The 27,805-nt window shown below is 36.1% G+C and overlaps 2 protein-coding genes across 5 annotated transcripts; both read left to right on the plus strand.

Moving 5' to 3' along the window:
* The first annotated feature begins 13,008 nt into the window (after positions 1 to 13,008).
* On the plus strand, positions 13,009 to 27,394 carry LOC145586423 (uncharacterized). Of its 4 annotated transcripts, none has more exons than XR_014100940.1 (9): positions 13,009 to 13,255; positions 21,924 to 21,944; positions 23,031 to 23,660; positions 23,745 to 23,799; positions 23,920 to 24,075; positions 24,169 to 24,261; positions 24,458 to 24,567; positions 24,680 to 25,134; positions 27,210 to 27,394. XR_014100940.1 is itself a non-coding variant. In XM_081643263.1 (8 exons), exons 3-8 carry the CDS (start codon positions 23,524 to 23,526, stop codon positions 25,026 to 25,028), a joined length of 900 nt encoding a protein of 299 aa, XP_081499389.1. In that variant the 5' UTR covers positions 13,009 to 13,255; positions 21,924 to 21,944; positions 23,043 to 23,523; the 3' UTR covers positions 25,029 to 25,135. The 4 variants fall into 4 exon arrangements, 1 of the variants encoding a protein (XP_081499389.1); XR_014100939.1 differs by having other exon boundaries at positions 23,043 to 23,660; XM_081643263.1 differs by lacking the exon at positions 27,210 to 27,394 and having other exon boundaries at positions 23,043 to 23,660; positions 24,680 to 25,135.
* Positions 14,723 to 19,809, plus strand: LOC145584162 (uncharacterized). Its single transcript, XM_081641077.1, has 5 exons — positions 14,723 to 16,370; positions 16,503 to 16,600; positions 19,093 to 19,268; positions 19,363 to 19,626; positions 19,740 to 19,809. Exons 1-5 carry the CDS (start codon positions 14,723 to 14,725, stop codon positions 19,807 to 19,809), a joined length of 2,256 nt encoding a protein of 751 aa, XP_081497203.1.
* Positions 27,395 to 27,805: the final 411 nt, after the last annotated feature.

The raw sequence follows: 27,805 nt of genomic DNA on the forward strand, positions 1-27,805 counted from the left end.
TTCTCCACAACACCATTTTGTTATGGATTGTTAGGACAAGATCTTTGCTGAATAATACCATGCTATAATAACAGTTGTTTCATACCTCCTTTAGTGAGATCAGGAGCATTATTAGATCTTATAGCCAAAACTTTAGAAGAAAACTGAGTCTCAACAAATGTCAAAAATTGAGCCATGATTGAAACTGATTCTGTTTTATTTCTCATAAGGTGAATCCATGTCATTGTAGTGTAATCATCTACAATAGTTAGAAACTGATTACAACCATTATGAGTAACTTGAACATAAGGTCCCCAAACATCAATATGGAGAAGTTCAAATGGTTTACTAGACTTTATACAACTAGTAGGAAAAGAAAATCTAGATTGCTTAGCTAGAGGATACACTTGACATAAACTCTCAGCTAAACATCCTTGAACATCTGTGCCTTTGACAGATTTTATTTTCTCAAATGGCATGTGCCCTAAACGAAGATGCCAAAGCTTAGCTTCTTCAACTGCTGTAAAGCTATATATGACTCTCAATGTCAACAACATTATTGTAAGAACTTAAGAAATCTTCACTAAAACTGTATAGTCCTCTGTCTAGTTTACCAAGCACAATTGACCTGATCATGGAAAGGCCCTGAATCAAACATGTATCATCAGTAAATGATATAGAACAGGAAATATCTTTACATAGTTTTGATATAGAGATTAAATTGAAGTGAAACTCTAGAACATGTAACACATTTTTAAGTGTTATTCCTAAATTTAGAATAACCACTCTTGTATGTTCTACTTTCAACCTCTTTCCATCTGGTATAGTTATGAATCTATCAGGTGTTCGTAACTTTTCATAACTATGAAACATAGTAATATTAGCACACATATGGTCTGAAGCACCATTATTAAGAATCCATTTAGGCATCAATGAAGAAGCTAGGAAAAAAAAATTACCTCTCAGATGAGATGTTGCTGCTAGACCAAGGGAACTTGAAACTCCAGAGAGTTCACCTTGGCCAATAGCATGTTGTTTCTCCAGATATTGCAGAACTTGTTTGTGTTGCTCCTGAGTGACTGTCATATTCACCATATCAGTAGCAACATGATTATCTTGAGAGTCATCCAAAAGAGCTAAAGCAGCAACTCATTTTCTTTTCGTCTTGAAATCAATAGGATATCCATTTAGCTTCCAACATTTGTCTCTGGTATGATTCCTCATTTTGCAGAAATCACAATACAACTTGTTCCTTGTGTACACAAAATTCCTTGTAGCACCTGATCGAACCAGAATCAACTAATTGATCTGCAAATCTAACTAGATTGTTATATTGCTGCAGATTGCTATATTGCTATGGTTTATGATCATTAAACCTCTTAGCATAGAATGCTGTTGTTTCTAGGTTATGCTGATTCTTGATATTACTCAAGTTCATACGAGTTTCTTCCTATAATAGCAAATCATAAGCCTTGGATACAGTAGGCAGAGGATTCATCATCAACATAGTACTCTTTGTGTGTGAATACTTGTCATTCACTTTCATCAAGAAATGAATTAATCTTTGACTCTGCTGAGACTTGAGCAATTTTTGTGTCAAAGTACAATTGTAACCAGTACAAACACAAGCAGGCAAAGGATCTAGACCATCTAGTTGATCCCATAATTGCTTAATTCGAGTGTAAAACTCAGGAATACCTTCATTTTCATTATGAGAAATGTCTGCCAATTGATGTTAAACAGAGAATAATTGAGGACCAGAAGACTGACTGAATCTCTCATCAAGATCTAGCCAAATTTCTCTTGTTGTCTTCAAATACAGCACACTACGAGCAATCAAAGCATCAAGTGAGTTTAGAAACCATGAAATCACCAAATTATTGCATTTGGTCCAGATTTGAAATTTGTCTAGTTGTTTGAAGGTTGATTCAAGCTTCAATCAACAAAACACAGCTTATTCCTAGCTTATAATGTAATCGTCATGGATCGTTTCCAGTCATTGAAACACGTTCCATCAAATACTATATTCACCAATTTTATTGTTGTAAAAACTGAATTGCTCAAGAAGTATACAGAATTTGGATTCTGAGAAGGATGAGTTTCTGTGTGAGTTTCATTTCCATTTCCAGAATTTCAAGGTGTCATTTTTTATCAAAAAACAAGCTGATAAACTGGAAGAAACAAAGAATTCTGCTGCAATTACAGCAGATTGATCAACAAAATAAGAATAATATGCGGAATTTAGACCAGAACCTACGATTAATTCTGCTCTTATACCATGTTGATTTCCAGAATTTCTGGAATTGTTATTATGAGAATTAGTTATTACAGCAATTACAAAGAATCTTATATACTAGAGTTTGTTATAACAACTTTGTAACAAACTTTTCTATTCATAACAGAATGTGCTGACTAGGACAAGCTAACTAAGACAAGTAGAGCTAGGCTGCTACGTTGTTGTTGCTGCTTGATTATGCTGTGAGCTCAGGCTAGTAACTCCAACATTCTTTGTGCAAAATATTCTTTCTTAAGTTAGAAATAAATATGTGAAAAATCAACTCAACCAAAAGCTTAAACTGATGGTTGAAACTCAAAAATATGTTTTATACTCTATTATGCCTCTTATATGAGATCCCCTTGTGCTTGAAGTGTGGATCCAACTAGACCCTCCTTATACCTTATGATAAATGGTGAACCAAACTAGGGAATCCTAACACTCATATATATTAATATATAGGAAAACAATACGGAGTAAGAGTTATACAATTACATAAGTAACTCTAAGATATACACCAATGGAATATTTGAAACTTTAAACAATCAAACATTCATTCACTAGGGTGTACTATTAAAATTGATAGTTATTGGTGCTTTTTATAATTTTAAAAAAAAATTATTATTGGTTTTTTTATTTGAAATAAATAAATAAATAAATAATATTGAGTGTATATAATTACTCAATTTAATTCTTTTTTTAAAAAAAAAACTAAAAAGCTCAATTTAAGAATAAGATGGTTATGCATGGTTAAAAGTTGGAAAACAAACTATGTCGTTATAATACAGATTAAGGCTCCATTTGTTTCGGTGAAATTTTTTTCCTTTTGTTTGCTTTGTTGGAGGCTGAAAAAAAATTTCCTCGTAGTGAAACTAGAGCTGTCAATTCGGGTAAACAGGTTGGGTTTGGGTCGGGTAAGAGTGGGTCGGGTCAATTCGGGTTAGTGCCGCAACCTATGCGGGTCAGGTTCGGGTTGGGTCATGCTTGAGTCGGGTCACGTCGGGTCATACATCTTATTGGGTTTGGGTCGAGTTTAGGTCGGGTTAATAACAGGTCGGGTTTATAGGGAATATTTCAAGCATCCCACACTTGAGCCCCACTGTGATCATACACTTAAGCATGGTGGCGTCCAAAGGGAAGGAAGCTAGAGTAAAAGAGTCGCCAACAAGTTTTAGGAACTTGTAAACCGTTCACAGGGTGAAGGTTACACCCCTTAACGATCCAGGAGATCGTTAACTCCATAGGTCTGGAACCATGACTGGAAGTTCGGGGACGAAGGTACAAATCCAACCTAAAAGAGATTGAACCTGCCCTAAAAATAGGCCTCTACTTTATTCTTCTCGTATTCATGTTCGCTTTCTGACTAACATACAACCATTAGATTAACCCTAAACCTTCTTAGTCTATGTTGGTTGAATTTAATGCACAAACAAAACTATTATTGGCGATCACTTGAATTATAATCATATTATCCTAAACAAGATTATTAATTATCTTATTAAGCGTGATTACAAGTACAAATTCCCTTTAAACATGCATAATAGGCGTGATCAAGCAACATAAAATAATCATCATCATCATAATCTCAATCTCAATAAAGCTTAATAATATTAGCAAGATCCTAGGCGTGATACTAACAAGATTAATAACAAACCCTATCATGTCACTAAACATTAAAGATCAGTTAGCCCTAACATGACACTAACCTGATATTAGGAAAGAAATAGGAAGCATCATAATAAAATATACATGATATTAGAAATCTTAGTTATTACCCTAAACATGATACTAGGAAGCAAAAAGACATCCTAACATGATACTAGGAATCAAAATAATCAAAGCATGCTTCCTATATCAAAAGAATAACAATTAAATTACTCACTTGGATGCCTTGTATCTCTTTCTAATAACAAAATACACGCGTTAGTAACTTCAAGGAAAAATATTAAAACAGTAAATCTAATCAAAGAATTGTAATAAGGTTTGGGACCAAACCCTCAGAAATTATAAACCTTTCACGTCTAGGGCGAAGGCAACCTCGAACTTGGCTAGGTGTGTCTAGAGCTAATGTATGTGGAATTTTGTAAAAGGGAAGGTTTAGAAAAAGAATAGAGAGAGAAGGAAAGCTTCTAGCTTTTTTAGAGAGAGAATAAAAAGAGATGATTGTTGTGAATGATTAAAAACGGGGAGATACGACCCCTATTTATAGAAAAAATAGCTCGGGATACGATAGAAAAGAGTTCAAGTCCCATTCGAAGTAAAAGACCTCCTGTCGTCAACGACAAGAATTAGCGCCAGACGACAGGAGCAGAGCCAGGCGATAGGTATTAGCGCCAGGCGACAGACCTGTCGTTTGGCGCTGGGACAGGTTTTTTGTAGATTTGTTTTTATCATATCTTTTGATCCAAAAGTCCAAATAAGTCATATAATATGTCGTTGGAAATCTCTTGAAGTTTACTTTCCAACCCAATTAGAATCTGATTAAAATAATTTATATATTAAAAGATATGGCCGAAATAGTTGAAGGGTGTCAGTTTTGGATAGAGTTTCGTATTCCATTCATATCTTTTTCGTTATAGCTTGGAATTAATATTATAATATATCATTGAAAATATAATTTCAATATCTATCCAACCATATAAGATTTGGATAAAGATTATGAGGCACGAAAATAATATCTGACTGTCTTTGAACATCTTTAAATTCAAAAAGAATTAGGACTTAAAAAAGGAAAGTTTTATTCAATTTCAAATTCTTTGATTTTATCTTTTCAAAAAGGATAATTAAAATATTTTAGAAACTCATAGAAGTTTCTAATTAATCCTAATTAGTTTAGGAATAGGATTAAACCTTTGGACCCTCCACATGATCATTGGGTCGTAGGTAAAATTTGGTTTGGGCCCAGTTTAGTATTTTAGCCATAACTTCCTCATTATTCATCAGAATTGGGCTTATAATATATCGTTGGAAATGTCTTTTCAAACCCAATCCAACTACACTATTATTGGACCCTTATCATGGACCAAACTAAATTAGACTGACTATTTTCATAAATAGAGTATATTTTCAAATACAGAAAGAGAGATATTTTAATAAAAACATCCACATCACTAGACTTTTCACACTTTCACTTCGTTAGATAATCAAATGACGTGAAAGGTATTTGTCACTGGGTTTGGTTTTTGGGGAGACACATTTGGGTGTCTACAGGGTTACATTTGGGTCGGTGAACAATAGGTCGGGTTTAATTTGGGTTTTCACGGGTTAAAACGGATTAGGGTAATTCTCGAGTTCGAATCGGGTTCGGTTCAAGTCAATAATTTGCGGGTTATAATCAGGTCGGGTCATTCTCAAGTTTGAGTCGGGTTCGGTTCTAGTGAATAATTTGCGGGTAATAATCAGGTCGGGTCATTTTCAAGTCGGGTCATTCTCGGGTTCAAGTTGGGTTCGGTTCAAGTCAATAATTTACGGGTAATAATCAGGTTGGGTCATTTTCTAGTCAGGTCATTATCGGGTTCAAGTCGGGTTATGTTCAAGTCAATAATTTGCGGGTTACAATCGGGTTGGGTCATTTCCAAATCGGGTCATATTTGAGTTCAACTAACTATAAATAGTTTCATTTTTATCAACTAATTATTTCCTTTGACTATAATATATATGACAACATATTAGGGAACTATAGTCTATAATTTAGGAAGATAATTATCTCCTTTGACCATACAACAAATATATACTATATTTAACTCTTAAATTTGGGGATGATGCTCCTTTCTTTTGTTGGCCTAGACCGACTTGGTCTCCCTAGAAAAAATGCTTTGATCAGCAAAAATAAGGTGGTCTAAATTGCATTTAAGGTGATTTGAAATCGGGTCAGGAACAATCTGGGTTGAATTTAAGTCGGGTCAATAACAAGTCGTGTTGATTTCGAGTTGGGTTAGTAAAAGATCGGGTAAAATTTGGGTCGGGTCAATAACAAGTCGGGTTGAATTTGGGTCGGGTCAATAACAAGTCGGGTTGATTTCGGGTCGGGTTTGTAATAGGTCGGGTTAAATTCGGGTTGGGTTAGGAACTGGTCAGGTTGAATTTAGGTCGGGTTATTAACAAGTCGGGTTAAATTCGGATTTTGACGGGTTAAAACGGGTTTGGGTCAATTTCAGTTCAAGTCAGGTTCGGTTCAGGTCAATAATTTACGGGTTACATTCGGGTTGGGTCATCTCCAGGTCGGTTCATGTTTGGGTTCGGGTCTCACATACTCGGGTCAACTCAGGTCTAGGGTTTGTTTCAGGTCGGGTCAAGTCGGGTTTGGGTCACCATTTTTTCTGTTTCAGATGGGTCAGTTAATAATCGGGTTTGAATTGGTATTTCGGGTAGGGTCAGCTTTTGACAGTTCTTAGTGAAACCGTGAAAAGTTACTTCTTAGCCTCTTAGGTGAGGGAAACCATTTTCCTTCTACTCTGTATAAAGATGGTATGCTACATCTTACTCTTTACTCCACACATCTCTATTGTGCCCCTTCTATTCTTCCCCTCCCTTTTACTTTCCTTTTTATTTATTTATGGGAAATTCTCACTGGTGAACTCCAATTACTTAAATTTACAAGTGGTAAACGAAAAAATTAATTATCAACGGTAAACCTTACTTAGAATTACTAATCCATTAGTAACCTTAATGGTCATTTAATCTAATTATTTAACCATGGTTAACATTAAATTTTTTTTTTTAAAAAAAAAAACCTGAAATTCCTATTCTGCCCTTATTTACTTCCCCTTAACCAACAATGTCTAATAAAAATTAAATCCATCATCTCCCTCATTCAGAATTCTTCATATTTGAATTCTATGCTCCATTGCAGGTTAAGCTTGCAATTTTCATCAGTGTTAAAAATTCTAGGGTTACAAATATCGAGTATTAGCTTAATTATTTAGAGGTGAAAGATAATTTTAGAGTGAATTTTAGGGCAATCTGAAGGCAATTGGGGGAATTTAGTGCGACTAAATTGCGCTAGTTCGGGGCAAAATTCTGGATTGTTAGGCCTCGTAGTGGAGTAAAAGTGCGATATTTGTTGCAAATTTATCAACTGGAGCGTGAATCGAAGTCAGGTATGCGTTTTTATGCTTACATTTGTAATGTACCCTGTTTTGTGGTTTCGTATGGTTGATGATTGTATGCTTGTTAATTATGCTTATTAATTATTCTTGTTCATTGTCAAATCGAGATTGTACAATGCGAAAGACGTTTTTTTTTCTTCATGTTTTAGATGTGTAAATTTTATGCAATTGTTGTCAAAATGGTTGTTTTGTTTGATTGTTATCATGTCTGACTAGGGCATGAATCTTATACAACTGTTGTTGTTTGTGTTTGTGATTGATGCAGAATGGCTGATAATATAGTCTTACAGTTTCAATATATGGGTGTTGATGTTACTATTTTGATTGAGGATATTGATAAGGTTAATCTAATAGACCTAATTACTGAGTATTGGGAAAAGGCAAAGGAAAACAATATTCAAACACCTAAACACCCCACATTCCAATATGTGTACAAGATGAAGCATGTGAAACTTGAAAATGACAATGATGTGATTAAAATGTTTACAAATTTGCCAGAAAAAAAGAGATCTACATATGGGTTGGGTGTGGATTAAAAGACAGTAAAGTTGTAGCAGCTGCTAGGTCTTTGGTTAAGGGAAAGCATCAAATGGATGCATCTGAGGTTGGTAAGGAGAAAATAATGGAGCCTGAAGTTTTGAGGCCTTTAGTTATTGAACCTAGGAAGAAACTTACATCTAGGAAGAGAAAGACTAAAGAAGTAGAAGTAGAAGCTGAAGTTTTGAGTAAGGAAGATTTTGATAGGCATGTGAGTACATTGGGCAAGACACATATAACTGTTGAACCAGAAGTTCTTAATTATGATCCTGATGAAACATGGCCTGAAATGGAACAGAGATTAGAAGAAGAGGGTGTTGGTAGAGGTAGAGGCAGGGGAAGGGCTAGAGGTAGGGGGAGGAACAGTGTGAGAGGGAGGGGCAGAGGAAGAGGGAGGGGAAGAGGGAGAAATGCATTAGAGTATTGGTTCAATATTTCCCCAACCCCTTGGGAAGGTGAACAACCTGAGCAACCTGTTAACACCCAAGACCCAGAACCTCAATACATACCCCCTGAAGATATGATCATCCAAGACACACAACCTATACCATCTTCCCAACACATTGTACCCCCTATGCAAAATGTAGGAGGATTTGGTGCTAGTAACAACAATGAATCTTCTAAGTCATCTAGGGTGTCAACTTATTTTCAAAGGAGGGTGCCTAGAACTAGTGCCAGAAGAAAGGGTATTGTTATTAGAAGTAGTACAAGTGGTGGTGAGAGTGTTGTCAACACTGTGCAGCAGTTGGATAAGACTAGAGTAGGAGCTGGTAGTGAGAATATGAGAGCTGAAGTCAGTTTAGGTGAAGTCATTGTTGAGACAACTTTGACAGTGTATGAAGATGATGATGATGATGATGATGGTGAATATGAGTTCAATCTAGATGAGCAGTCTGAGGATGATGGTGATGATAAGGACAGTCAGAGTTTAAGTGAAGAGGAAGAGCAATCCAAGGATGAATATGGGCCTATGGTTGAGGATTCCTTTGATCCTTTTGAGGAAGCAGAATTTGAGTGTGAGGATGAGCAGGATAACTACTTGAATAGGCTGTATAACAATGAGGAAGTTTACAAGGATGAGGGGTTTGGTAAAATAGTTTTAAAGGAGTGGCAGCTTTTTGTTGACAAACAACACCTCAGAGATGTTGTTAGGGATTATTGTATATAGTGTGGGTTTGCTATTGTTGTTGATTATGCTAGCACCAAAAGATATGCAACAAGATGCTCAGACATTCACTGTAATTGGAGGCTGCATGCATCAATTTTGCCAGATAACACTACATGGCCAATCAAAAAGCTTAGTTGTCCAGAGCACACTTGCCAGGGACTTGAGACTAGGAATCCAATGGTGAATTTGAGGTGGGCAAGAAGAGTGTTGATGGATGATATTAGGGCTAACAATGACATCCCAGCTAAGTCCTTGAATGAGTTGTTGTGGAAGAGATATGGTGTTGGCATGGCACAGAGCACATTATATAGAGTTAGGTCACAAGCTTTAGTAAAAATACATGGTGGCCATGATGAGTCATACAAACACTTGCCAATGTACTGTGATGTCATTAGGGAGCTCAACCCAAACTCTGTTGCTCATGTTGTATGGACTAGACCTGAACCTGAGAGGCCTCTACAGTTCAGCAGCATCTTCATTGCTTTTCAAGCTGCATTGGATGGGTTGAAAGCAGGTTGTAGAAGCTTGATTGGAGTAGATGGGGCCCACCTTAAGGGCAATTATGGTGGTGTGTTGCTCTATGCAGTAGCCATGGATGGAAATAATGAGATATTTCCAGTTGCATGGGCAATTGTGGGAGCTGAAAATGCTGAAAACTGGAAATTCTTCCTTTGGCATCTGAAGAATGCTCTACAAGATTCTAGAAGGGGAGATGAATGGTGCATACTTTCTGACAGACAAAAGGTAACATTGTTGCATTGGTTCATTGTTTTTTTTTTTTTGTGATTATGATGCAAATAACATTGGTTGTTTTGTCTGTATAGGGTATTGACCCAGCCTTAACTGAAATTTGGCCAAAGGTGGGGAGGAGCTACTGTTACAAGCATTTAGTCAAAAATTTCAAGGGTCAATTTCCTAGCTTGCTAATGTTCCAGCTTTTCTGGAAAGCTGCTGGGGCATACAACCCATTCACTTTCAAGAAAGCTATGACAGCTTTACAGAAGGCAAATCCACTTGCATTGGTGTGGCTTGCAAAACTTGGCCTACAGTCAACTTGGACAAAGCATGCTTTTAATCCAGCCATTAAAAATGACATTAACAAATCCAACTTTGTTGAAAGCTTCAATTCTACTTTGGGAGTAGATAGATGCAGACCAGTATTGACCTTGCTTGAAGGTAACATTATTAATCAAGCTCTTATTTTGGCAACTTGAACACATGCTAATATGTATTGCTAACTTTGTATGTAGGTATAAGAAGGTTAACTATGGTAAGAATGGAAACTAGAAGGGAAGCTTGTGAAGCATGGAAAGATGATTTCTGCCCTAACATAATGAGAAGAATTCAGGTTATAAGGCTAGAGTTTAGGTCATGTAGATGCTTAAAATCTAGTGATGGACTATTTGAAGTGTTAAATGGCAGATTTGTTCTTACTGTGAACCTTAAGGATAAAACATGTGTGTGTAATGCATGACAATTATCTGGATTGCCTTGTAAACATGCTATGAGGGCAATATTGCACTCACATGATGACCCTAGGAAGTACATCAGTGAGTGGTACTCAGTCTAAAGGTACAAGCTAACCTATGCAAACAACATCAAAGTGATACCTGATCCAGAGCAATGGCAGGACAACACTTCTGAAGAGATTGGGCCACCGCCAATGAAGAGAGGGATAGGGAGGCCTGCTAGGAACAAAAGGAGAGAAGAAGGTGAGCAGGCTAAGGGGAAAAGGTCTAAGACTGTGAAATGTAGCAAATGCCAACAGTTTGGGCCCAATTCACAAACATGCACTACAAGAAAAACGGGTTTGGGCGACGAGTTTTATTAGTATGGGCAACGAAATCTGTTTTCGTTGCCCAAAAATGTTAAGATGGGCTTCTAATCCAATTTCGTTGCCCAAATCTATATTTTGGACGACGAAATACAAACTCGTAGCCCAATATTACTTTTGTGCAACGAGTACGAATATATGTGTAGGGAATATTTCAAGCATTACCCCAAACTTGAACCCCACTGTGATCATACACTTAAGCATGGTGGCATCCAAAGGGAAGGAAGCTAGAGCAAAAGAGTCGCCAATAAGTTTTAGGAACTTGTAAACCGTTCACAAGGTGAAGATTACATCCCTTAACGATCCAGGAGATCGTCAACTCCAAAAGGTCTTGAACCAAATAGGGTTCGGGGATGAAGATACAAATCCAACCTAAAAGAGATTGAACCTGCCCTAATAATAGGCCTCTACTTTATTCTTCTCGTATTCATGTGCGCCTTCTAACTAACATGCAATCAATAGGTTAACCCTAAACCTGTTTGTCTATGTTGGTTGAATTTAATGCACAAATAAAACTATTATTGGCGATCACTTGAATTATAATCATATTAACCTGAACAAGATTATTAATTATCTTATTAAACTTGATTACAAGTACAAATTCCCTTTAAACATGCATAAAAGGTGTGATTAAGCAATAACAGTAAATAATCAATATCAAGCAACATAATAATAATCATCATAATTAAAACAATCATATTAAAAATAAAGCATAATAATGGCAAGATCCTAGGCATGATACTAACAAGATTAATAACAAACCCTAGCATGTCACAAAACAATAAAAAATCAAAGCTTTAGACCTAACATGATACTAACATGATATTAGAAAAGAGTAAAAGGCACCCTAAACATGATACTAGAAAGCAATAAAACATCCTAACATGATGCTAGGAATTAATAAATAATAAACATGCTTTCTACAAGAATAGAGCAATAAGACTACATACTTTGATGCCTCGTATCTTTTTCTAATAACAAAATACACGCGTTAGTAACTTCAAGGAAAAGTATAAAATCAAACAATTAAATTAAATAATTGAAATAGAGATTAGGGACCAAACCCTCAGAAATTATAACCTTTCACGTCTAGGGCGAAGGCAACTTCGGACTTGGCTAGGTGTGTCTAGATCTCGTGTATGCGGAATTTTGTTTGTGAAAAGCTAGAGAGATGAGAGCATAGAGAGAATTGATGATTGTAGATTGTGAATTGTAGATGGTTGATGATTGTGAATTGTTAAAAACGGAGGTTTAGGACCCTATTTATAAGAAAACATTCTGAAAATAGGTAGAATTTGATAAGGAATAAAACTCCACTCTGTCGCTGCAAAACCGACCTTGTCCCTTGGCGACAAGCTCTGTCGCGTGGCGACAAGACTGTCGTTTGGCGACAGCCTGGATTCCTACGCGCTTTCAAACACGGAGTCCACTTACCAATCACAATTGATTTGTAAAGTCCGTATGAAAATTGAAATCGTATTTTTCATAAAATAATATTTTATTCCAAATAAAACTTATCAAAATATAATTATTAATTCTAACTTTATTAGGACTTAAAAGAACCTTCTAGAGAATTCTAGAAAACTACCATTAATTCTAATAACTTTAGGAGTAATAATTAACATTGGGCCCTCCCCTAGATCATTGGGCCGCATGTAAAAGATCAAACCGAGCCCAGTTTAATATTTTGGCCATAACTTCCTCATTATTCATCGGAATTGGGCTTATAATATATCGTTGGAAAGCTCTTTGCAAGACCCATCCAACTACACTATTATTGGACCCTTGTCGTGGACCAAACTAAACTGGATTGGCTGTTTTCATAAAATAGAGTTATTTTCGAAAACAGAAAGAAAGAATTTTTAATAAAACTAACCGCAACACTTGACCTTTTACACCTTTACCTCGTTCGATAATCATTCGACGCAAAAGGTACTCATCACTGGGTTTGGTTTTGGGGAGACACATTTGGGTGTCTACAATATAGGCTACCAATTTGATTTTCATTGCCCAAATTTAATAACGACGACGAAATAATTTAATTCTACCGTCGCCCAAAACTTAAAAAAGGCGGAAATTTTAATTTTTATTTTGTAAATTTCCCACGTATACAAAGTAGTATAGGGTTCTCTCGCGGTTTTTCCCAAACTAATGAACTCTTAATTAGGTTTTCAACTCCCACCTCACCTCTAATTCCATCTTCTCCTCAAAACCCTCGTACACTACCTCCAATTGCATAATCTTCTCCTCAAATCAGGTTTTCTTTCGGTAGCCGCTCCGATCAAGTCTGGGTTCTCTCCGACGCGGCACGCAAAATCTTACACTACACTCGCATCTACAGATTATCTATTCAGGTAATTCGCATCTACAAATTTGATTTTTTTTTTTTACATTTTTGGGTGAAATTTGGTCTTTGAATTGATATAATCTACTATGTGAGTCGATTGATTTAACATGCAAGGTAGAAATCCCATTTTATTTGTCGAATTATTCAAAATTTGAGCGTTTTTATTGGAGTCGATTGATTAATCAATGAATCCTGTTAACAATGGTTTTGGTTCGTTGTTTATTTTCTTTCAATTTTGTTGCGATTCTGTGTTTTTGGTTCAGATATGTTTAGTTTCTTGCTAATTTTGTACTAAATTATACTGTTGTTTTATTTACAATTTTATTGTGATTTTTATTGAAAATTTCTTGCAATTTTAGTTGATTGATTATACTTTGTATCTAGGAAATACTTTAAATTATCATTACATGTATTTGACATAATCAGATTAATATTTGCATAGATAATATTCATTCTGTTGGATCCTAAGTGGTTGTGACAATCTCACTGTAATTGATACAATCATATATGTTGTATGCTCTGGAAATATGTCGTTTTGTCTAAAATTTTGAAAGAGTTGCTTATGGGTCGACCCTCGAAATTTCTAGACCTGACTTAATATCTTGGAATTTTTCTCGTACAGTGGGTCTAATTTAAAGTATTAAAAGAAAAGATGGATGGCTTGACTACCTGCACACTCAATAATTTATTTGTCAACTAGAGTGAATTGAAATTAATCAATGGACATGCTATGATTGCCATATATATGCCATATACCCAAAAGAGCTTCTGTTTCTTTTTTGAACTCTAAAATTTGCAAGGCACAAATGTTTAGTTAATGTATTTTCATGAATTTGTTTCTGTTGATTTGCACCATTTGTCCTGTTTTGATCTTCTATGAAAGATAAAGCTGGTGTACATTGTAATAATCTACCTAAATTTTGATACATAAAAATGGAATGAGATTGATGTAATTGAGCTGTCTTTGCCTAAAAATTGAGCTGCTGCCTGTTAAGAATCTTTAAACTATATCAATCTCATTCCAGTTAAAACTATAACTTAAAAACCATATTAATATTTGCATTGATAATTAGGTATCTTACATCTAGAGGGTTCAAAAGATCTATTTCCCTTTAATTCAGACATCTTTATACTAGGCACTAAACCAAAATTATAATATTCAATTAGAAATGCCTTAAGAAACAATTAAATTGGCACGTCATCATTCCATAAGATTTAGTATTAGTTAGTCTAAAGTCTAAACTTTAACAGACCAACATAAATAATGCAAGTAATAAAGTTTCAAGTTTCACTTGAAGTTCCTATTATATAAATAATTAAAACCTACAAATTTTTCATCACTTGTTTTGGTATGTTTGTTTTTATGATGAATCTGATGATGTAAGATTTTCTTGTTCACACGGTTAATAGCTAAACTATCTAATGTGATCATTTTTTTGTCGCTAATGTTTTTTTTTCATTATTGTTTGTAAGAATGAATATGGATCGAAGTTGGATGAATCATAATGGTGTAAAGGATAGACAAAAAAAGGAGTACATAATGGGTGTTAATGAATTTCTACAGTTTGCTTTTAGGGGAAAAAGTGGCGAAACAATGTTGAAATGTCCTTGTCTTAACTGTAGATTGGTTATGTCACAAAATCGTAAAAATATGCAATGTCATTTGCTAGTATATGGCATTTATCGTAGTTACAACCCATGGTTGAGTCACGGAGAAAGTGTAGAGCAAATTGATAAAAATAAAGATCAAGGGTATGTAGGAGAGGTTTCAGATAATGAGAGTCCGGATCATCCTTTTGATGACATGGCTCCATTTGTTTTCGATGCGAATACCGCGTGGAATTCTATAAACTCTACATTTATCAATGAAAATGAAAGAACCACATATATAGGATCAAGTAGTGGCACTAGTGAAACTCCTATGTTGCTCCAAGAATTAATAGAGGATATGGAGGCTGACTTGTATCCGAGATGTAAAACATTTAAGAGATTGGAGTTTATTATGTCATTGTTGCTCATTAAAGTTAGCAACAAGTGGAGTGATAAGTCTTTTTCAATGTTATTGAACGCATTGCATAGGGCGTTTAATTATGATAACAATTTGCCTTCAAGCTCTTATGACGCAAAAAAATATACCAAAGCGCTAGGGTTAGACTATGTTAAGATTGATGCATGTGTCAACCATTGTGTTTTATTTAGAAAGGAATTTGCAAATGAAGTTAAATGTCCTAAGTGTTCAGCACCTAGATGGAAGCAGGATATTTCTCAAGATGATGAGAATTCAGATGAAGATGAGGGTGTCCATAGAAAAACACGAGTATCTCAATTAGTCTTACGCCATTTTCCACTTATTCCAAGGCTTCAAAGGATGTTCATGTGCTCCAAGCTAGCAATGCACGTGTGGTGGCATAATAAAGAACATGCTGGTGACAATGACGACGGTATTATGAGACACCCAAGAGATTCAAAATCGTGGAAGTCTTTAGATGAGCTATATCCCGAATTTGCTGCAGATGCACGTAATGTACGCTTGGCTTTAGCTAGTGATGGGTTCAATCCTAGGGCGAACATGAGTAGCAGATATAGCATATGGCCTGTTATGTTAGTGACTTATAATTTACCTCCTTGGATGTGCATGAAAAGTGACAACATGATGTTGTCATTATTAATTCCCGGCCCTAAATCTCCTGGTAATGACATAGATGTTTTTTTGCAACCTTTGATAGATGAGTTGAAGGAATTATGGGAGAGTGGGGTACAAACTTTTGATGCCCACAGTAAGGAGACATTTAATATGCGAGCAGTGTTAATGTGGACAATTAGTGATTTCCCAGCATATGCCAATTTGTCTAGCTGGAGCACTAAAGGGGCGAAGGCTTGCCCTAATTGCCACAAAGACACAAATTCCGAATGGTTGAAACATGGCCACAAATGGTGTTATATGTGTCATCGTGTTTTTTTAGAACCAGATCATAAGTGGAGACTTAATAAGAGGTTCTTTAGTAAGAAAGTTGAAAGGCGCGCACCACCTAATCCATTATCAGGGAATGATGCTTTGGATCAGCTACATGGATACCCTAATGTGGAATTTGGTAAAGATAATAAAGGGAAACGAAAAAGAGGTGAAAGATATATTGTTCACTAGTGGAAAAAGATTAGCGTTTTTTTTCAATTGCCTTATTGGAGACATCTGTTAGTTCGACATAACTTGGATGTGATGCATGTGGAAAAAAACGTTTGTGAAAATATATTAGGCACATTGCATGACTTACCTGGAAAGAACAAAGACTCTGTAAATGCTCGGTTGGATTTAGAAGCCATGAAAATGCACGATGATCTTCGACTGAAAAAAGTAAGGGACAAGTATCAAATACCGCGAGCCCCTTTCAACTTGACCTTACATGAAAGGAGGAAAGTTGTCACATTTTTATCGAAATTAGCATTCCTCGATGGTTATTCATCTAACATTTCTCGATGTGCTTCTTTGCAAGATGGAAAAATCATAGGAATGAAAACTCATTATTTTCATGTTTTCATGCAAGATTTGCTTAATGACTATTCGTCTGAAAGAGAAGGCGAAGAAAAAAGTTAGACAAGAAGAACCAAGGATAAGATGGTGGACCCTAAGGGATGCAAAAGCTAAGGTTTTTACAGAAAAGGTAATTGAAGAAGCGGATTGGGATGGAGAGGTGGATCCGGACATGACCTGGTTACGAATGAAGAACTGTTTCCTAAGAGTGGCCAAAGAGGTCTTAGGGGAAGTAAGGGGAAGAACTTCGGTACAGAGAGATACTTCGTGGTGGAATGAAGAGGTGAAAGCAGTAATTAAGCAAAAAAGGGAATGCTATCAAGCCTTAGGAAAATGTAGGAGTGATGAAACCTTTGCAGCGTATAAGGAGGCTAAGAGTAAGGCAAAGGCAGCTGTTCGCCAAGCAAAAGAAAAGGCATATCAGGAGGTTTATGAAAAGCTTGATTCCAAGGAGGGAGAAAGGATCATTTATAAGATGGCAAAGAGAAGACAAGAGGCAAGGAAGGATATTGGCATGGTGAAGTGTGTCAAAGATAAGAACCAAATGGTCCTAGTGCAAGAGGAGGGCATCAAGGACAGGTGGAAGGGGTACTTCGATGAATTATTTAATGGAAGTAATGGAGTTGTGATAGGAGATACCTCTATGAGTGATGAAGAAATCAACATGGAGTATGTGCGAAGGATTAGGAGAGTAGAGGTGGAGATTGCACTGAGGAAGATGAAACCTAAGAAGGCGGTTGGCCCTGATGGGGTACCGATAGAGGTGTGGAGGTGTTTGGGTAAGATTGGTATTGATTGGTTAACAAACCTTTTCAACAAGATATGGACGGCTACAAGGATCCCACAAGATTGGAGGAAGAGCACCTTGGTCCCGGTTTATAAAAACAAAGGAGACGCTCAAGATTGTTCTAACTATCGAGGAATTAAGCTTATGAGCCATACTATGAAGTTGTGGGAAAGGGTGATTGAACAAAGGTTGAGGGCATGCACAAGCATTTCAGATAACCAATTTGGTTTTATGCCTGGGAGATCTACTATGGAGGCAATCCATTTGATAAGACAAATGATGGAGTTTTATAGGGTAAAGAAGAAAGATCTTCATATGGTCTTTATTGATTTAGAGAAGGCATATGACAAGGTGCCAAGAGAGGTACTTTGGTGGGCAATGTTGAAGAAAGGTATCCCACGAAGGTATGTAGACCTAGTTAAGGATATGTATCGGGATGTGTCAACAAATGTGAGGACATGCGGAGGGTTGACAAAAGATTTCCCTATTACAATCGGATTGCATCAAGGGTCTGCATTAAGCCCTTTTCTTTTTGCAACGGTTCTAGATGAATTAACTAGACCAATTCAAGATGAGGTTCCATGGTGTATGCTGTTCGCAGATGATATCGTTTTGGTGGATGAGACTAAGGATGGGGTTAATGTCAAGTTGGAGCAATGGAGGCAAAGGTTGGAATCTAGAGGGTTTAAGCTAAGTCGGAGTAAGACTGAATATTTGGTATGTCGTTTTGGCACTCAGAGGGGGACAAGCAATGAAGTGGTGAGTTTGGATGGAAAGGATTTGACCATGAGTGAATGTTTTAAGTACCTAGGGTCGATCATCCAGAAGAATGGTGACATTGATCAAGACGTGACCCACAGGATTAAGTCAGGGTGGCTTAAATGGAGAGCGGCCACGGGAGTGTTATGCGACCGCAGCATTCCCTTAAAGTTGAAGGGAAAATTCTACAGGACTGCCATAAGACCAGTGTTGCTCTATGGTACAGAATGTTGGGCTTCTAAGAAAGAGCATATTAAAAAGATGGAGGTTACGGAAATGCGCATGTTAAGGTGGATGTGTGGAAACACTTTAAGAGATAGAATCAGAAATGAGGTTATTCGCAAGAAAGTAGGTGTGGCGGGCATTGTAGATAAATTAAGGGAAAATCGTCTGCGTTGGTTTGGACATGTAAGACGGAGACCCGAGGGTGCACCGGTGCGAAGAGTGGAAGAGTGGGACCATGGAGGGATTAAACGAGGAAGAGGGAGACCAAAGATGACTTGGTTGGAAGGAGTGAGGAAGGATATGAAGTGCATGGATTTACGTGAGGATGAAGTTTTGGATCGTAAGGGATGGAGGAGAAAGATTTATGTTGATGACTACACGGAATAATCAAATTTGGTTCATGTTAGCCGACCCCACTTTTGGGATTAAGGCTTTGATTGATTGATTGATTGACATGCAAGATTTGCTTACCCCGACCTTTCAAGGTGTCCTAGATGAAAAAGTTTTAGAACCTTTAAGAGAGCTTAGTTTGTTTTTTAAGCAGCTTTGCGCTAAGACCTTAAAAGTAGCCGACTTGGAACGAATGGAAGCAAATATAGCAATCACATTATGCAAGCTAGAACGTATCTTTGTTCCGGCTTTCTTTGATGTGATGATTCATCTTCCCATACACTTAGCTACAGAAGCAAAATTGGCTGGACCTGTGCATTATCGCTGGATGTATTGATTTGAAAGGTAAGTTTAATTTATTGTATGTCTAAATATCTAAATATAAAGTGAATTTTATTACACTTATTCTAGTCTTTATTATTAGATCAATGCGGACATTTAAATCATTTGTACGGAACAAAGCGCATCCTGAAGGATTAATTGCCGAAGGGTATATTCAGAAGGAATTACTAGCATTTTGTGCTAGATATCTCTCTAAGATTGAGACACAATTCAATCGTTTAGATCGAAATGAGGATATGAACTATCCACAACTTCATAGTCTTTTGGTGTTTTATAACACCGTCAAGCTATTGGGGAAGCCAAATTTAAAGCAATTGAGTATTGAAGATTGGAGAAAAGCTCAATTGTATGTTTTGCGGAATTGTGAAGAAGCACAACCTTTTTTTGAGTAAGTATGTAAAATTATAATTATATTATTATACGGACTAAATGTTGCTAAACAATTTTTTTTTTTGGTAGTGAGTATGAGAATGACATAGGCCATCGAGATGTTGAATTCTGCAAGTGGTTTGAGAATAAAGTAAGATAGTGCTTTATTCCTATATATATATATATACATTAAATTCTGCACATATATTCATTTTTTATTTTTATTTATATTGAAAATTATTAGATTATACAACTTTGAGAAGAAGAATTATTGTGCTTGGCACGAGGGCCAATGAAGCGTGTTGTAACTTTTGATGGATATGTTATTAATGGGTTTAGATTTCACAATAAAAAGCGTCAAAGACATCGAAAAACCCAAAATAGTGGCGTTATTGTATTAGGGGATGCAGAGAGTGGAGGGAAGGACTTTTACGGGACTTTAGATGAAGTTATTGTTCTAGAGTATGATGCCTTAGAAAACCGAACAAGTCCTAAGGTGGTATTGTTTAGGTGTAAGTGGTTTGATGTATTCAGCGACGGAAGAGGGATTAAAAATGACAAATTTGGGTCTACGCTTGTCAATGTTTCTCGTACATTGCAAACAAATGAACCTTTTGCATTAGCTTTTCAGATTGAATAAGTTTTCTTTATCTCATCTCATGATGAGCGACATTGGAAATATGTAATTAAAGTTAAGCCACGTAACTTTTTTGATTTCCCTAATGATGAAGACACTGAACAAAATGAAGATCCATGGAATATTGTGGAAGAAGGAGCAACTAACCTTGAAGAGTTCACTGCACTTAGTGATGAGGAAATCAATATGGTAAGAGATGATGTTGAACCGGAGTTGGTTGATGCAGAGGTCATCTTAGAATGTACTAATAACAGTGTTGACACCGATAATGATGATGAGCAAGAAGAGGAAAGTGAAGAGGGTGATGAAGACGATCTTGATACAAGCTCTAGCGTGCATGAGATAGATGAGGATCTTGAGGATGTAGAATTTGACAACGATAGTTCTACAGATTCACCTTCTTAGTTTTTGGTAATTGATGTTTTCTAAACTAAAATGAAGTAAATGAGTCACTTAAATCATTTTTTCTTTATTAATAAATATATTGTATTGGTATCATTGCAGTAACACCCGCGGAGAATGTTGCAATTTAGGCTCTACTACAATCTATAATCAAATCTTTGTTGCTCTTAGTTAGTAATTTGCAAAACTATTTTTATGCATTAGTGGTTTTTAGCTCATATGGTGACAAGTTAATCACTTGACATAAACTAGCTCAAGTTTTTCTTTTAGTCTGTTCTTTGTGTTAGTGTAGACACCCAAAAGTGTCTCCCCAAAACCAAACCCAGTGATGAATACTTTTCACGTCGAATCATAATCGAATGAAGTGAAAGTGTGGAAAGTCTAGTGTTGCGGTGAGTTTTTTATTCTTTTCTTTTTCTCTATTTCGAAAACCTATTTTATGAAAACAGCCAATCCAGTTTAGTTTGGTCCATGGCAAGGGTCCAATAACAGTGTAGTTGGATTGGGCTCGAAAAGATCTTTCCAACGATATATTATAAGCCCAATTCCGATGAACAATGAGGAAGTTATGGCCAAAATACTAAACTGGGCCCGGTTTGACATTTTATATGCGGCCTAATGATCTAGAGGAGGGCCCATTACGATTTATCATTCCTAATGCAATTAGGATTCATTATAGTCTTCTAGAATTTCTTAGGAGGTTCTTTTGAATCCTAATGTGATTAGCATTGATAAATGAGTTTTATGAGTTTTATTTAGGATAAAAGAAGTGTTTTTAATGAAATCACAGTTTTACCCCACGTACACTTAATTTTATCAAAATATGAAAACGTGTGGAAAAATTGTCTACATGGCGACAGGCTCTGTCGCGCGGCGACAACGTCGTGTTTTATTCCTTTTCGAACTCTGATTCTTTTTCTATCATATTCCGGACTGTGTTTCATTATAAATAGGGTTCTTAAACCTTCGTTTTCAATCATCAAAAATATTACCAAGTCTCATCAAGAATTTCTTGATACTCTCTCTCTCTTTCTAAACCAACCTTTTTCACAAACAAAATTCCGCATTCACAAGATCTAGACACACCTAGCCAAGTTCGAAGTTGCCTTCGCCCTAGACGTGAAAGGTTTAATATTTCTGAGGGTTTGGTCCCAAATCTCTATTTCCATTATTTAATTTAATTGTTTGATTTATTATTTTCCTTGAAGTTACTAACGTGTGTATTTTGTTATTAGAAAGAGGTACGGGGCATCCAAGTAAGTACTTTAATTGTTTAATTGATCTTATGATATAGAAATCATGTTAAGATTGTTATTTTGGTTCCTAATATCATGTTAGGATGCTTTCCTTAGTATGATATTTAGGGTGATTTGCTTATATCAATTATGATTTCTAGGATGCTTCCTATTTTCTTTTCTAATATCATATCAATATCATGTTAGTATCATGTTAGGAATAAAGCTTTGATTTTTATTGCTTAGTGACATGCTAGGATTTGTTATTAATCTTGTTAGTATCATGCCTAGGATCTTGCTATTAATATTATGCTTTAACATGATTATTTTAATTATGATTGTTATTATGATAATTATTATGATTTATGATTATTATGTTGCTTGATATATATTTATTGTTGTTGCTTGATCACACCTTTTATGCATGTTTAAAGGGAATTTGTACTTGTAATCACGCTTAATAAGATAATTAATAATCTTGTTTAGGGCTAATATGATCATAATTCAAGTGATCGCCAATAATAGTTTTGCTTGTGCATTAAATTCAACCAACATAGATTAAAAAGGTTTAGGGTAAACCTAATGGTTGTATGTTAGTCAGAAAGCGCATAGAATACGAGCAGAATAAAGTAAAGGCCTATTTTTAAGGCAGGTTCAATCTCTTTTAGGTTGGATTTGTACCTTCATCCCCGAACACCAGTCATAGTTGACGATCTCATGGATTGTTAAGGGGTGTAACCTTTACCCTGTGAACGGTTTACAAGTTCCTAAAACTTGTTGGCGACTCTTTTGCTCTAGCTTCCTTCCCTTTGGACGCCACCATACTTAAGTGTATGATCACAGTGGGGTTTAAGTTTGGGGTAATGCTTGAAATATTCCCCATAGTTAGTTTTTTTGTTTTGTAACAGCTTTCTTTTTTCAATTTGTTTGCTTTTCTTGTTTTGTTTTCTCTTGTTTGGGGTCTTCCCTCCATTGCAATGCAACTGCTAATTTGTTGAGTCTTCATTTATATGTTGCTTTACATAGATTGGATTTGATGAAGTTTAGTTTTTCATAATTTTATGTTGCTTTTATGCTTATTTGAATATCACTAATATCATGCACAAGAAATTATTATAGGAAAATGGCAATTGAGCAAGTGCAGCGGGATGCATCGCAGTTGCGTAAGACAAGGCAAACGTCAAATACAAGGCAGCATGTGCACAATGTGCAACAACATTAGAATGCAGAGCAACAACAACAGAATACATAGTAGCAACAACAACAGAATGCAGAACAGCAACAACAAACTATCCAGCAGCAACAACAGCAGAATGTGCATCAGCAGCAACAACAGCAGATTGTGTGGCAGCAACAACAAACTGTCCAGCAGCAACAACAGCAGAATGTGCATCAGCAGCAACAACAGCAGATTGTGGGGCAGCAACAACAACCGAATTAGGAGCAGCAGCATGATGCAGAAGCATCAACTAGTGATCAGTCCACAGAGCAAAGATTGACATATTAGGAGAAACGAAGGCTTGAACAAGCTGAACATCGACTAAAGTTTCCTGATCGTAAGAGGCGTGGGCCAACTAGGTGTAAGAAATATGTTACTAAGATGTGGAATCCTAATTCTGAAGAAAAGATTAAAATAAATTTCTTGGATGAGCTTCGACGGGTGGTTGGTGAAAAGGCAGATGAATTCATATGTGATTGTAGCAATTGGGTGAAAGAATTTTGTCCCCTCAAGTCATTGTATGTGCTATAACTTATAAGTTTTTTGAATATATGCTGCTAAAGTTAATTTTCATGACTTTAAATTTACTTTATTCATGACAGGAATTGGGCTAAGATGGATTTAGGTGCAAAAGAGAGGTTGTATAAAAAGATTCGGGTAAGTTTTTAAGTATTTGAGACCATTAAAAATGTCTGAATGTGTTTAGCATGGATGCATATTTATTATGATTTAGATAAAGTTGTTGGTGCTGATGTTACTGATGCGTTGAGCTTTCAGTGCTCCATGTTGTATAAACATTGGAGATTCAGGCTTAAAGAGCAATACTTTAGAAACATGTCTATTGCAGATGCTATAAACAGCAGACCAGATAATATTGATGCTAACCAATGGACATGGCTAGTATGTGAGTATTGGAATGATGAAAAGCAAAAGGTAAAATTCCCTCTGACTCTTTTTTTTACCTGACCATTAGTTGAATTTATATTATAATAATCTGATAGTGCCTTGTTTTTTTATGGCTTGTAGCGTATTAGTAAAGTTAACACGGAAAATAAGCTTAAGCAAACTGAAACTCCTGTTAATGGTGCAAGGTCTACCGCAAGAATTTTCTATGAATTGGTACGGCTTTTATATTTTTGCAATGATTTATATAATAAATTTTTTAAAGTAGTGCATGTTTATAAAATAATTTATGCTTAAAGGCAAATGAATAATTTCATGGTAGATTAGTTCTGCTAGCTTTTGGACTGTAACTATTATTTGAGCACTGATCACATTTCATTGTATAATTTGGCATTGCTTATCATAAATGCAGATGAATGTGCAACAAACTCAAGGTAGTCAAGAACATGAAGGATCATCAGATAATCCTCTTGAAACTCAACAGGATCCTCTGTACATCACCTTATTTGAGAAAACTAAAAAGTACTCAATAGTCCCTTGGTGGTTTTTTTTAGTATCGTTTTATATAAGTTTTTTTAATTTTATAAATTATTGAATTGAGTTGTTTATTGTTATGCCTGAATTAATATGCTAGGCATAAAGACAAGGGATTTGAACCTAATGCTGAAAAAGACTATGAAGCGCTTAGAAACCTTCATGAAAAAGAAGTGGAAGAGCATGGTGAAGATACACCAAGTGTCAAAGCAGCATACATGGAGGTTTTCAAACCAAAGTCTGGATATGTCAAGGGACTTGGTCCTGGAGCTCGTCCACCTAAGAAAAGAAAAGTTGAAGAAGAAACTAACAAAGTTAGAGTGGAATTATCGGCTGAGATTCAACAATTAAAAGAGGATTCCACAACACGTGAGGGTGTACTTGTATCTCAGATTGAATCCCTGAAGGAATCTAATGAAGAGTTTAGAACCTCAATGAAGAGCTTATAGCATCAAATGATGAGCTTAAAGCGACTGTATCTAGAATCAACATAGAAGCTCAGAAACGTGAAAAGAAGCTCAGAGATGATATGATGAAAATGTTTGAACAACTTAGGTATGACACTTTCTCATCTTCTATTTGAGATATATATTTTTAGTTATTATCAAAATAATATGTTGCTGCGTGTTGTTGCTGTTATGGTTCTTGGTAGTGTCTATTAGCTTTTTATGAAGTTTATGAAGAAACAATACTGAATATTTGGATGGAGTATGCAGTCAAATAGAATGCACTTCTATAAACCTGTAACATACGTTCTTCATCAGGCCTTTTGTGGTCTCTTTCAGGTGCTGACTGTTGTGACATATTTTTATTTGTATCTGCAAGATCTGACTATATCTTGGAATTGGACCTAGTCCTTGTATACTATGTCTATGGTGTCTATCATCATCCCCATCACTCTCTATCTCTGTAGAGCCTGTCTATTTTTGTAGCCTTGAGTTTTTTCTTACATCCTTTTTAGCACGTGTCTTATCCTTAAACCTCGAACTTTTGCTTCTTTTCTTTTGTTGCCTCTTTTCGACCTTTACAAGCCTACTATCATTAGAACATTGAGAAGCACTACTGGTTGATTCTGCTTCATCTTTCGTCGTCCTTGATTTTTCCTTACCACGACTATGTTCATCTTCCTTATTGTCCTGACTATCACCACAAGAGTTATAATTTAAGGAGGCTGCCTCATTTTTCTTTGCAGTGACACGTTTATCTTTATACCTATGAAATTCATCGTGATTCTTTTCTCTATAAGGACTCTTTCCCACATCGAATCTGTCAACTTTATTGTGGCGACATTCACGAGCTGACTCTGCAACTCCGTTATGCCTACTTGAGCTTCTATTCTTGTGTTTATGGTATCTGTCACTTACTCCTCCCTCTGCAGTCTCGCCTTTGGAAGAAGTAGCATCAACTTTTCTACTTTTGTTGTCTTGGTCTGTAAAAAATCTCTCTCTTGCCCTCTTTTTTGAGCTTCTCTTTATGCTAGCAACATATCCCTGACCATTAGTGCTCCCCTTTGATATATCAAAACGAGAATCTTGACAGGTTCTTCTTTCTTCTTGCATCTCTCTGCCATCTCTTCTGTGCGGACTTTGCCTTATGCGTCTTCTCTTGTAACCATCATCCTCATCAGATAAGGCTGATGATGAACATTTCCTTTCATCCTGGTAGCAAGGGTAGACCAGTCCCATTTTTCAGTCTAGCTCACATGAGGAGGTTTACCGGCTGAATGGGCCAAGTATTTAGGGAGGTCATTTCGCTGTTTGCTAAAAAGAACAAGAGATTTGAGGTTCCGTTTGCAGATGGCTTCCATTACAACTGGGTTTATCGATGTGGTTGATGCATGTATCAAGACATTAGACAAGGTTCCTGACAATGCTGGACCACTTGTGCTGAGAAAAGGGCACGGTGGGGCATATCTCCCATTGATGTAGACGGGATAATGAAGGAGATAGTGAATTTTGATGCAGAAGTAAGTTGGTAATTGTTATTGTATTGATGCAATAAGCTTGCTTAACGTTTTCGAAATCCCTGGCTATCTATGATGCAGAAAGGAGTGAATTCTGTTAGTATATGGAAACAAATGAAGGTGGTCATGGCAAGGATTGTGAAAATTTTGTAGATTATGTGCGATGTTGGTTTGCTGTCTTCTAGAGTCCATATGGTTTGGAATCCAGGTTAATTGGCACGGAAGAAATCTGTCCCTATACATTAGGCAACTTAGTAGTATACATTTTGAGTGTAGAATTCTAGATTTAGGTAAAAAGCTTGTGGATTTTTTAGGCAAGCATTGGGTGGAGGCCCGTGTTCATCATCAATGAATTTTTGTGAGGTATGCTTCATCATTTGGAATGAATTTTTCTGAGGTATGCTGAGTCTCAAATTTTGTAGGACAAAGGTATATTACTCTTTCGAAAGGAAATGTAAATTCTTATTGCATCCCCTTTGATATATCCTCATCCGCAAGGTGAAAATAACTAGTATATATTTTTGGATGCAGCAATTTTAATACTTTTGTGTAATAAAGTTTATATGAAGTTTGTATTTGTGAAAATGATTGCATGATTTATATACTAAAATTTCGGATGCTTTCAATAATTATTTTGATGTTACTAACTTATGTTTCACTTACATAGGAAAAACATGGGCTAGCAATGAAAGATGGATGATCGCAACTATTGAAGGTGGTATATATGAGCAGTGTTGAGAAGGGGTCGATGTAATTAAGTCTGTAATTAGTGTTACTTTATTTAATTTTTAAAGGATCATGTACCTTGTTGACAAAGTGGGATTATCTTATAATTTACACATTTTCTTAGTATGTTTTTTATAAATTAAACTATTTCATATAGTCATTATTCAAAATGTTTGGTATTTGAATTTATTTTTAGATTAATTTGTTTTTTAATAGGTTGTACCCATAGTAAAAAAAAAATAATAAAAACACCTGGCCCTATTAACAAAGCATTATATTGTATGATACCGACAAATATGGACAACGAGTAACTTTGTTGCACAAAGTACTATGGGCAACGACGTAACACGTATTGGGCCATTGGGGCAAAGATGGGCGTCGAATAAGTTCGTTGCCCAAAATATTATGGCAACGAAAAATACTTTGTCGCCCAAAGTATCAAATATAGGGCAACGAACTTGGTCGTCGCCCAAAATATTATGGGCGACGAAATGAACAGCACGTAGGCAACTAACTTGTTCGTTGCACAAAATAACC

Source organism: Chenopodium album, chromosome 16, assembly GCF_948465745.1.
Source record: "Chenopodium album chromosome 16, dcCheAlbu1.1, whole genome shotgun sequence".
NCBI classification, from domain to species: Eukaryota; Viridiplantae; Streptophyta; class Magnoliopsida; order Caryophyllales; family Amaranthaceae; genus Chenopodium; species Chenopodium album.